This window comes from Anabrus simplex, chromosome 4 (genome assembly GCF_040414725.1).
Source record: "Anabrus simplex isolate iqAnaSimp1 chromosome 4, ASM4041472v1, whole genome shotgun sequence".
NCBI classification, from domain to species: domain Eukaryota; kingdom Metazoa; phylum Arthropoda; class Insecta; order Orthoptera; family Tettigoniidae; genus Anabrus; species Anabrus simplex.
The window spans coordinates 304,475,215-304,488,402 of record NC_090268.1 but is presented as its reverse complement, the minus strand read 5'-3'; the positions used below and the strand labels follow the sequence as shown (position 1 = coordinate 304,488,402).

The following is a 13,188-nucleotide window of genomic DNA, read 5'->3' as shown; positions in this document are numbered from 1 at the left end:
CCAACATTTATAAACATTTTAAGCTCACCCCACTGATAAGTTAGAAATTGAGGCTTCTACAATTATTTTACATACAAATGAAGAAACTCAGCACTGAGATACCAAACAGTCAACTAGTAACTCAGCACTTAAAAGGTTAAGATGTGTCCTATCATTCTATCTCTTCTTCCCTTCGAATTTAACCAAATCCATCTTCTCCCACCAATTCGACTCATTATATCTTCATTCGTTATTCGATCTATCCATCTCTCCTTCAGCATTTTTCTGTAACACCACATTTCAAAAGCTTCTATTCTCTTTCTTTCTGAGCTAGTTATCGTCCATGTTTCACTTCCATACAATGCCACGCTCCAGATGGAAGTCTTCAGAAACATCTTTCTAATTTCTATATCAATGTTTGAAGTGATCAAATTTCTTTTATTAAGAAAGCTCTTCGTTGCTTGTGCTAGTCTGCATTTTATGTCCTTTTTACTTTTGCCATCGTTAGTTATTTTACTATCCAAGTAACAATATTCATCTTCTTCCTTTAAGACTTCATTTCCTAATCTAATATTACCTGCATCTCCTGCCTTTGTTCGACTGCACTCCATTACTTTTGTTTTGGACTTATTTATTTTCATCTTGTACTCCTTACCCAAGACTTCTTCCATACCATTCAGCAATTTCTTGAGATCTTCTGCAGTCTCAGATAAAGTAACAATATCATCAGCAAATCTCAAGGTTATGATTTCCTCTCCCTGGATTGTGATACCCTTCCCAAATTCCTCTTTGATTTCCTTCACTGCCTGTTCTACGTAAACATTGAAAAGGAGGGGGGGACAGACTGCAGCCTTGCCTCACTCCTTTCTGTATGATTGCTGCTTCTTTTTCAAAGCCCTTGATTCTTAACACTGCAGGCTGATTTTTATACAGATTGTATATAATTCTTCATTCTCGGTATCTGATCCTAATCGCCTTCAGAATCTTAAATAGCTTGGTCTAATCAACATTATCGAATGCCTTTTCTAGGTCTACGAACACCATGCATGTGGGCTTGCCCTTTTTAATTCGATCCGCTAAGATCAGACGTAAAGTCAGGATTGCTTCACATGTTCCTACATTTTTTCTGAAGCCAAATTGATCTTCTGGTAACTCAGCTTCAACTTGTCCTACTATTCTTTTGTAAATAATTTGTGTTAAAATTTTGCAGGCATGTGATACTAAACTAATAGTGCAGTAGCTTTCACATTTGTCAGCACCGGCTTTCTTGGGAATAGGTATACAACTTTCTGCAGAAAATCACATGGCACTTCTCCTATCTCATTCATCTTACACACTAGATGGAATAACCTTGCCATGCTGGTTTCTCATGAAGCAGTCAGTAATTCCGAGGGAATGTCATCAATTCCAGGTGCCTTGTTCGTATTTAGGTCTCTTACAGCTCTCTCACACTCTGACCTAAAATTGGGTCTCCCATTTCATAAGCATCAACAGCCTCTTCTTGTTCCAGAACCAAATCAACTACATCTTTACCTTGATACAACTGTTGGATATGTTCCTGCCATCTTTCTGCTTTGTCTTCTTTCCCTAGAAGTGGCTTTCCATCAGAGCTCTTAATATTCATACACCTAGATTTCCTTTTTCCAAAGGCTACCTTGATTTTCCTGTATGCAGCATCTACATTTCCTAGGACCATATAACCTTCAACATCCTTGCACTTCTCCTTCAGCCATTCTTCCATAGCTACTCTGCACATTCTATCCACTTCACTCTTTAATCGCCTGTATTCTTTTCTGCCCCCTTCAATTCTAGCGTTCTTGTATTTTCATCGCTCATCAATCAGGTCTAGTATCTCCTGAGTTATCCGCTGATTCTTAGTTGACCTTTTCTTTCTTCATAACATTTCTTCAGCAGCCCTACTGACTTCATTTTTCATGACTATCCACTCTTCCTCTATTGTGTTTCCTTCACCCTTTTCATTTAGTCCTTGTGCAATGTGTTCCTTGAAATAATCCCTCACACTCTTTTCTTTCAACTTGTCTAAATCCCATCTCCTTGCATTCCATCCTTTCTTCAATTTCTTCAACTTCAGATGGCATTTCATGACCAACAAGTTGTGGTCAGAGTCCACATCTGCTCCATGGAAAGTTTTGCAATCCAACACCTGGTTTCTGAATCTCTGAAAATGAAGTCTCTTTGATACCTTCCACTATCTCCAGGTCTCGTCCATGTATACAGCTGTCGTTTATAGTGTTTGAACCAAGTATTAGCAAGGACTAAATTATGAAGTGTACAGAATTCAACCAGCCGACTTCCTCTTTCGTTCCTTTGTCCCAATCCGAATTCTCCTGCTGTATTACCTTCTCTTCCTTGGCCTACCACTGCATTCCAGTCTCCTATCACAATTAGATTCTCGTCATATTTTACATATTGTATAAAATCTTTTATCTCCTCATATATTCTTTCAATTTAGTCATCATCCGCTGAACTAGTAGGCATATAGACCCACACTGTTGTGGTGGGCATTGGTTTGGTGTCTGTCTTGATGACAATAATTCTTTCACTATGCTGGTCATAGTAGCTTACCCAGCCCTATTTTTTTAATTCATTATTAGGATTAGAATGTTTATGACCTAAAATCACCATGGTATGCACAGAAAAAATGCTCTTATGACATAAAATTGACCAAAATATGCACAATAACATAAAAAATATGACCTAACAGTATTATATTCGAGGTAAATTTTCAGTTGTAAAATCAATAAGTCAGTTTATGACAATGAACCATTTATTTGTGAATGAAATACACAAGAGAAGTTAAACTATGCAATTTGATATTCTTATTTTATTAAAATTGTCAGTACATAGTTAATGCATGCTGTGATTATTTTCACATGCTTCTGTATCTTCAGTTTATGAGTCCTGAGTTGCAATATACAATGAATACCTTGTGCAAATTTTCAAATAAAAAAAGATTTCCTATTTTCAGCCAACAAAGCCTTGTACTTCGAAAAACTACTAGCTTTTGTGAAATTTAAATGAATATTGAAAAACTGATACATTTTGGCAGATAAATTAAAATTTTACATAACGTATTAATTTTTTTTTTTTCCTGTTCAGTGTATATTGTTGTTGAAAGCCTCACTCATAAAAGTTGTGAATAGATTCAATTCAAATGTTATGCTCACTATGAAAATGATAATTGTAGATTGTACAAACTGTTTATTTTTCAGTGGTGTTCTTCACCGTGGAAATGCCATAAATCCTGCTAGTATGAAGCAAGCTCTGATGGCTTCAGCTAGAAGATTACCTGGCATTAACATGTTTGAACAAGGTCATGGAAAATTAGATCTCTTGAAAGCCTATCAAATTTTGAATAGTTACAAGCCACAAGCTAGTCTTAGTCCAAGGTAAGTGAGTAATTTTCAAGACTGTAGTTAAAATGAAAGTTGTTGTTGTTGTTGTTGTTATTATTGTTGTTATTATTATTATTATTATTATTATTATTATTATTATTATTATTATTATTATTATTATTATTATTATTATTATTATTATTATTATTATTATTATTCTGAGAAAATTAGATTTCATGAACTGTACTTGCTGTGTTGGTACATATATATATTTTTTCTTTAATTCAGTATCAAAACATGGTTATTTTCTTGAATTATATTACTGTTGGATGATTCAGTCTGCCCTCAACTACCGCACAGTACTACTGCAACTGTGAACTAGATTAGGACTTCTCGCAAGTAAATAGTTATTCATTAAGTTCATGTTATCTTTGCCAGCATATAGAGGGTGAATCAACTTACATGTTCACCTCAAATGTCTCATAAACCATTAAAGATATTGAAAATTGTTCACTTTCAACAATATTACCAAGTAGTCATAGTTGAAAATACAGTACTTTTTTCAAGGTATCAAAATCTCCCTCCGCTGTGAACCATGTGACCTTGCTGCAGACTAATGAATGGTTCATCAAAAGGAGGGTAGCAGCCTTTTGGAAGTTACAAGGGCGGCAGTCTAGATGATTGATGGATATGGTCTTGTAATATTACTTAACATGGCTTAGCTATGCTGATACTGTTAGACGGTTGAAAGCAGCAGGAAACTACAGCCGTAACCAACGCTTAGAGAACATGCAGCTCTCTCTGTATGAATGATGTACTGATGATAGCTTCCTCCCGGGTAAAATATTCCGGAGGTAAAATAGTCCCCCATTCGGATCTCCGGGTGGGGACTACATGAAAGTGGGCAATCATCAGGAAGATGGATACTGACATTCTGCGGGTCGGAGCGTGGAATGTTAGAGGTTTGAATCGTTGTGGTAGGTTAAAGAATCTGAAAAGGGAGATGGATAGACTAAAGTTAGATGTAGTTGGTATAAGTGAAGTATGTTTGCAGGAAGAGCAGGATTTTTGTTCAGACGACTACAGAATCATCAACACAAAATCAAACAGGGGAAATGCAGGTGTTGGTTTAATAATGAATAAGAAAATAGGGCAGCAGGTAAGCTATTACGACCAGCATAGTGAAGGATTATTGTTGTCAAGGTAGACAACAAGCCAATGCCCACCACAATAGTTCAGCGGATGATGAAATCAAAAGAATATATGAAGAGTTAGAAGATTTAATACAATATGTAAAAGGTGATGGGAATCTAATTGTGATAGGAGACTGGAATGCAGTGAGAGGCCAGCGAAGAGAAGGTAACATAGTAGGACAATTCGGATTGGGACCAAAGAATGAAAGAGGAAGCTGGCTGGATGAATTCTGCACCGATCATAATTTAGTCCTTGCTAATACTTGGTTCAAACACCATAAACGACAGCTGTATACATTGACGAGACCTGGAGATAGTGGAAAGTATCAAATAGACTTCATTTTCAGAGATTCAGAAACCAGGTGTTGGATTGCAAAACTTTCCATGGAGCAGACGTGGACTCTGACCACAACTTGTTGGTCATGAAATGCCATCAGAAGTTGAAGAAATTGAAGAAAGGAAGGAATGCAAGGAGATGGGATTTAGACAAGTTGAAAGAAAAGAGTGTGAGGGATTGTTTCAAAGAACATGTTGCACAAGGACTAAATTGAAAAGGATGAAGGAAACACAATAGAGGAAGAGTGGATAGTCATGAAAAATGAAGTCAGTAGGGCTACTGAAGAAATGTTATGAAGGAAGAAAAGATCAACTAAGAATCAGTGGATAACTCAGGAGATACCCTAGACCTGATTGATGAACGATGAAGATACAAGAATGCTAGAAATGAAGAGGGTAGAAAATACAGGTGATTAAAGAGTGAAGTGGATAGAAAGTGCAGAGTAGCTAAGGAAGAATGGCTGAAGGAGAAGTGCAAGGATGTTGAAGGTTGTATGGTCCTAGGAAAGGTAGATGCTGCATACAGGAAAATCAAGGAAACCTTTGGAGAAAGGAAATCTAGGTGTATGAATATTACGAGCTCTGATGGAAAGCCACTTCTAGGGAAAGAAGACAAAGCAGAAAGATGGCAGGAACACATCCAACAGATGTATCAAGGTAAAGATATAGTTGATTTGGTTCTGGAACATGAAGAGGCTGTTGATGCTGATGACATGGGAGACCCCGTTTTGAGGTCAGAATTCGACAGAGTTTTGAGAAATCTAAGTAAGTACAAGGCGCCGGGAATTGATGACATTCCCTCAGAATTATTGACTGCCTTAGGAGAAACCAGCATGGAGAGATTATTCCATTTAGTGTGTAAGGTGTATGATACAGGATAAGTGCCATCCGATTTTCAGCAGAATGTTGTACCTATTCCCAAGAAAGCCGGTGATGACAAGTGTGAAAGCTACCGCAACATTAGTTTAGCATCTCATGCCTGCAAAATTTTGACACTTATTATTTACAAAAGAATGGAAAGACAAGTTGAAACTGAGTTGGGAGAATTTGGGGGAACACGTGAAGCAATCCTGACTTTACGTCTGATCTTAGAGGATCGAATTAAGAAAGACAAGTCAGGCCGATGACCTTCGACAAGCCAACATACATGGCTTTCGTAGATCTAGAAAAGGCTTTTGATTATGTTGATTGGACCAAGCTGTTTGAAATTCTGAAGGGGATTGGCATCAGATACCAAGAAAGGAGAATTATCTACAATCTATACAAAAATCAGTTTACCGAGCTCGATAGCTGCAGTCGCTTAAGTATGGCCAGTATCCAGTATTTGGGAGATAGTGGGTTCGAACCCCACTGTTGGCAGCCCTAAAAATGTTTTCCGTCGTTTCCCCTTTTCACACCAGGCAAATGCTTGATCAGTCTGCAGCGATAATAATCGAGGGCTTTGAAAAAGAGGCAGCAATCCATAAAGGAGTGAAGCAAGGCTGCAGTTTGTCCCCTCTCCTTATCAACGTTTACTTAGAACAGGCGATAAAGGAAATCAAAGAGGAATTTGGAAAAGGAATCAGAGTCCAAGGAGAGGACATCATAACCCTCAGATTTGCCAATGATATTGTTATTTTATCTGACTCTTCAAAAGATCTGGAGAAATTGCCAAGTGGTATGGACTGAGTCTTGGGGAAGGAGTACAAGATGAAAGTAAATAATTCCAAAACAAGAGTAATGGAGTGCGGTGGAACAAAGTCAGGTGATTCAGGAAATATTAGATTAGGAGATGAAGTCTTAAAGGAAGTAGATGAATATTGTAACTTGGGTAGTAAAATAACTAATGATTGTAGAAGTAAGAAGGACATAAAATTCAGACTAGCACAAGGAAGGAAGGCCTTTCTTAAGAAAAGAAATTTGTTCACCTTGAACATTGATATAGGAATTAGAAATATGTTTTTGAATACTTTTGTCTGGAGCATGGCATTGTGTGGAAGTGAAACATGGACGATAACTAGCTCAGAAAGAAGAGAATAGAACCTTTTGAAATGTGGTGTTACAGAAGAATGCTGAAGGTGAGATGGGTAGATAGAATCACGAATGAAGAGATACTGAATTGAATTGGTGAGAGGAGATTGATTTGGCTAAATTTGACCAGAAGAAGAGATAGAATGATAGGGCACATCTTAAGACCCAGGACTTGTACTGTTGGTTTTTGAGGGAAGTGTAGGTGATAAGAACGGCAGGGGTAGACCAAGATACGAATATGACTAGCAGATTAGAGCAGATGTAGGATGTAGTAGTTATGTAGAAATGAAAAGGTGAGCACAGCATAGGGTGGCATAGAGAGCTGTATCAAACAAGTGTATGGACTGGTGATTCAGACAACATCAAAATCTCTAGAGGTAACTACTAAATTGTTTTTTTAATTGAACTACACTGTTTTCTACACCTAGCATTAGCATTAAGGACATTGCAAATTCAGGAATATGATTATTTTCAAAATTCAACAAGGTCATTCTTGAGAAAATGAAATATCTTCAAATGTGCTTCATTCACCTGTTGTAAGCCACCCTTTTCACTAACCAGGCAGCTAAGCCACATTTTTCTTTTACCTGTTACCTACCACGATATTAAAGATTTTTAAATCATGCTACAGTGCTCAGAAAGTTTAGCATTTTCTGGTTTACTACACTTCGTATGTGTGTACATTCAACATGACAAGGGGAATATACAGAGGAATTCAACATGCAGTCAGCTATCTAAAAGCAACAGAATTGCAACAAAAGCACAAAGTTGCTAATGTGGGATTTTGAACACAAAATGTTCATTGTGTGGCAGATCAGTCCTGTGTACAGGTCCTGAAGCGTGCTTGAACATGATGAGCCATTCTCATCATCAAAGAATCCAACTTTTTGTGGGGCTGACAATCCCACTCTTGGATAGCAGCTTCTGTTAGTTGCTGAATGTTAGCTGGGGGATTAGAATGATGGGCAATTGCTCTCTTCATTTCTCGCCATGCATGTTCGAGACAGTTCATGGTGCAGATTATTATGCCAGCCACACCATGCCATGCATCTCAAGAAACTGATTGACCTTTCTGGCTCAATGGGCATGAACTTTATTATCCACGGTGTAAAGCCTTCGCCCACAGTCACAGCTAATCCTGTAACTACATGTTGGAGGATGTTCTCTCTGTACAACGGACCAGTCATATTACTCTGCATTGGATAAGAATAGAGGCATCCATTAGCCAAACATTATCCCATCCCAAAACATGATGGAACCCCCTTGCTGCTGATAGTGCTCCAGGATGAAGGCCTCGTTCCATCTCTTTCCAGATTGTCTCCAGACTCTAATGCACCTGTTGTATGGGTGCAAGCTTATGGTAACCTCAACAAAAAAGAGTGTTCGCTTCCCCTGTTCCTGATGCTATCGAATGTGAGTGGTTGGCCACCTCACATGAATAGCCCTATGGAGCGGTTTAAGACGAGTTTTTGGCACAGCCCTCCTTGATATGTCCTCTGTTATGCAGTGGATTTTGCAGTGTTTGATCTGCCATATTCACTCACGTTGGTCTCCGAAGATGCTGGCGGAATGAGGTAGTAATATTATCAGGTCTATGACACGCTGAAAGCAACAAACACCGATCCTCCCTGCAAATTATTTTACGTGGGCATTACGGTGTCTCTTATTTTGCAAAAAGAAAAAAGAAAAGGCTATTTTTTGGGGGGCTTATCCCCTAAATATTTTCCATTGAGTCAGATTTACTCAAAAACAATATTTCATCTCAACAGACTTGAATGCAAAGATTGAATATTAGGAATTACAGGTTTTGTAGTTTTAAGTCGGTGGAAAAGCTATTGATACATGTTTAGTATCTAATTGTATATTACAATTTGATACATTTTCACTCTTTAGACTGAATTATGGTTTTTAGTATTCTTGTGGGTACTTTCTTTTCAGTGTTTTTTTCTTGCAGTCTGATATGGGTGCAGTGTACTGCATTCTTGAACACAACACAAATTGCTTTTGCTCATCTACAGTCAGTAGTCCATGCAAATCTTGCATTACCATAATTCAACACCCCTTTCAGCACAGTCATTCAAAGCTTTCAGCTCCATAACTGTCATTTGAGTTTCTAAATATGAAGTGTTGCTCGTCTATGTTGAAGGACGTACCTGAATAAAACTGGTGTCCATTTTCAGGCAAGAGAACAGATCTCTCCTTTTGGTGGACACAAAGTCTTTTTTCTCTTCCGTCTTTGACATTCACTGCAGGCAACTATTTACCATCCCAATGAACAGTAAAAATTGTGGGTATATCATTCTTGAAAGCAGATTTATTGTTTCAAAACTTTCTCTTCTTCTGTCTGATTTGATGAATAGAAGATTTATTAATAGAGAGTTCTTCGGTATTGTGGCCAAGTGCCTCTGCTGTCGACTGAAGGATGTATACAGATTCTCTTACACTCAGCTGGCATCTATCCAAATCAGCCACTAATTTAGGAGTAATACAGTTTTACATACCACACCTTGCAGCATTTTTGCATTGATGTATTCTCCCACTCTCCCAGCCAACACACTCTCTGCCTCGCTACCAGCCCCTCCATCACGCCTGCAACACACTCAGTTTGGCACAGCAGACTCTCTAAAGTAAGACATGGATAAACCAGCTTAAGGCAGCATGGATGTAAGTTGTATTTCTGTTACTTTTCATTCCATTTTTTTCTTATCGTCCCTTTTTTTTTTTTTTTTTCTTTCTCTCTTCTCAACGCTTACAGCTTTTGTTACAGATATGTTCTTTCAATACCTTAACTTTTCACAACCTGGCTTGAGCACGATTCCACATAACATCCCACACAGAACAAGTCAAGGTTTTCTCCAAACTCAAAAAATTTTATTAATCAGCGTGATCTATTTTAAGAAGAGCTCAAGTTTGTGCCTTATTTTACAGTCCCTGAAAAACTTATAAACAACAAGGACTTGATATTTTAGCCATTTCTTGTTATGTGATACCTTTATCTTTTAAATTATATTTTAGCTATAGCTAGAGGTATGATTTTTTTCGCAATAACGATAAACGCGACAAAAAATATTTTGAAGCGATTATGCGATATCTTTACGAATCATATTCTTCTGGTTAAGAAAATATGGATATTATGTTCGTGAATTAAAACGATAAGGCCATTTTAAAGTGAAATTCAATTATTTCGCAATAAGCGTGATATTACTGCGAAATCTGTAGTGAATAATGAACTTGAAATTTTGTTCCAAGATTATGTATGAAAAGAAAAGGAAGAGCGAAGAAAGATTCATCAACAGGAAAGAAATACGTTATCATTAATGCAATGGAAAATCTCTTTAAGACATAGCATCAAAGAAAAGGGGTTGGCTCCAGGCTTCTTGCCAAATCAAATGTTTGGAATGTTGTTCTTGTGGTGGCTGGTAATCCTACCCCAGTCTGTCTCCTCACGGCATTGTGCAATCCTGGAATCCCTAATGACGTCTACAAGCAGCACAATTGACTGGTGTATTTTGGCTTTGTGGTCAGGTAAAATTAAGAAAAGTAATCAGAGACAGTAGCGAAGATGGGTCGCTTGACAAGTGTTACGGTGCACAGCAGAGCTAAAAAGTTTGCGAGTGAAGGTTTATACATTTCGGAAAGCAATATTTTAATGTGTAAATTTTGTAATGTTCGTATCGATTGGGAGAAAAAAGATACCCGCCTGCCCTGAAAATGGTTTTCCATGGTTTCCCATTTTCACACCAGGCAAATGCTGGGGTTGTACCTTAATTAAGGCCACGGCCACTTCCTTCCCACTCCTAACCCTTCCTTGTCCCATTGTCGCCATAAGACCTATCTGTGTCGGTGCGACGCAAAAAAAAAAAGAGAGAGAGAGAGAGATACTGTCTCAAAACATTGTTTTAAAAAAAGGAACATTCAGAACGTAAATTTAGCATTCCAACAGTGAAACGGCAGGCAACAATAGAACTCTCATTAGATATGCAAAAGAAAGCTAAGAGTGAAAAAATAGAATAGTATATACCAGGCATGTGCAGTCTTATCAATTAAACCTCCACAGTCAACAATCAGTGATAGTAATGAAACCTTTAATGATTAATTTTAGAATTTCATTAAAGCGAAATTAAAGCGATACGGCAATATCTATTTTGCAAAATAACGTAGAAATTAGTATCCTTCTCGCAAAATCATAAAAAAATTAATGCAAAAAAATCATGCCTCTAGCTATAGCTAAAGATGTCCACAATACAAGGACGAAATATGTATTAGTTCATTGTAATTAAGTTGATATTTGTATTGTAAGATGGAACTTCTGTGAACTCTTTTGTAAGCTTTACTCTCAGAAGTCTCCTAAAAATTCACCAACGTTGATTTCACCTGAATTTGGAAGTGTGTTACCCGAATCTTCAGATGATGAAGAAGGAGGTACAGCAGAAGATATAGACACTGCACACTGTTGTTTCTCTTTCCTATTCTCTTGTAATTTTCTTTGCCTTGTTCTTTCTTCTTTATCCGCAAGTTTTTGGTGCACTCATGCAAGGTAGCCTTTACGTTCTGGCTTTCTCTGCTGAGGTAAAAACATCCTGTTTTCTTCCAACTTCATCTTAATTTGTAGAGCACTCACATGTGTAATATCAAATAGATCATCCGAATTATGTCTAAACACCTCTTCGTGTTGCTTAAAAATATCTTCACACTTGCATGCGCTTTTTTGCAATTTTCTCCACTGCAAATACAAGTTAATAAGTTTTGTGAATACTGATTAGGTCTTGTTGGAATTCTGCTTTCTCCCAAAATATCAAGCACTCATGAACCACAAGATTAGCACTTTCACTGACAGTTAATTTTACCTCCTGTATATTATAAAATAAAACTTCAAGAACTTGTCTCTTTGATGGTAATTTGTGTCCAGTTATTTGGTGTTTTATATATCCTATTAAAACACACATCCGTGACACTGCATAATTGATGTGACATGTTAGATTAGCGACCCGAAAACACATGTGACATGGTGGATAACATCGCACGTACTGATAGGCTCAGAGCTGACTCAGCGCTGGGTGGCAAGTCCAGACTTGTTCTTCGTGCAACTTCACGCTCAAGTCGGCATGGGTTCAAGATGGCGGCGGGTCGACATGTAGCTTTCCAAGTGTTCCATATTTTCTTGTTGTTTATAGTGGTTAAATGCATCACGTATGGAAATAACAAAGTGATCTTTAATGGTGTGGTGTTCAGTGAGTGTCCTAGCGGTTCAATCCTCCAAGAGAACTTGCTAATTGCGAAAAATTGTAAAATATCGTGCTTAACATGGTGCGCCAGTGAAAATGTGTACGTGACCGCTGGTACTGGCAGTGCGCTTCAAGCAAGCGCAGGGTTGCCAGACCACCCTCTTCAACATTTCAGCTCATTCTCCTGACCATAGCTGCGTGTGGAGATGTAGAAACAAATCCAGGACCTCCGAACAGAAATGTGAGTAACATAGAATGTCAAATTTGCTGTTCTAAGGGCTGCATCAATCAGCTGTACGTGAAGTGTGTGTCGGGTGAAATATCCACGCATAAGACCTGCGCCAAAATTTCTCCATCGGAATACCATAAAATTAAATGTGGCTTTTCGTCTTGGCAGTGCTGGAAGTGTTGTCTCCCAGTACCATCGGACTCGTTCTTCGAAGTTCCAGACAAAGTAAATTATGTAAATAACTCTGTCAATAGTAATGACTCAGTTACCATTGTACAGGGCTCCCGAAACATCACCATTCTCTCATTTAATGCCCGTACTATAATGGGTTATAGGAGACAGCAGGAGATAAGAACATCACTGGCAAGTATTGACCATCAATCATAAGTGTCTGTGAAACGTGGTTGAGCAGTGCTACTTATGACGGTGAAGTATTTCCACAACCATACTTGTTATTCAGGAAGGATAGAACCTGGACATCTGGAGGGGGTGTTCTCCTGGCTATATGACCGGAATTACAACCAATCTGACTTGGATACTTGGAAACTGACAGTGAAGCTCTATGGGTGGAGGTGACATGTAGGGGCAACAAATTCTTGATAGGTAGCATATATCGGGCTCCGAAATCCAAGCCCTGTATAAATGAAGGATTACTGGAATCTCTAAAATGAATGCAACTCATTCAGCACAAGTACAGTGCCGTCTACCTCACAGGCAACTTTAACCTGGACATAATATGGACCCGTGATTCCGCTCCCATCCCTGGAAATCCATTGGCAGACACATTCCTAACAGTGTTCTACGATCTCTTTCTAGAACAGCTTGTTTTAGAAGCAACATGTATCACCAAAACATCCCGT

At 38.2% G+C, this 13,188-nt stretch overlaps 1 protein-coding gene across 3 annotated transcripts in view; it reads left to right on the top strand.

Annotated features, from left to right (window-relative positions):
- S1P (membrane-bound transcription factor site-1 protease) overlaps positions 1-13,188 on the top strand; it is a 329,279-nt gene that overhangs the window by 240,321 nt on the left and 75,770 nt on the right. For all 3 annotated transcript variants that reach the window (XM_067145648.2, XM_067145647.2, XM_067145649.2), the window contains exon 9: positions 3,213-3,389. In XM_067145648.2, coding sequence (XP_067001749.2) covers positions 3,213-3,389 — 177 coding nt within the window. The remainder of the gene's footprint in view (positions 1-3,212; positions 3,390-13,188) is intronic.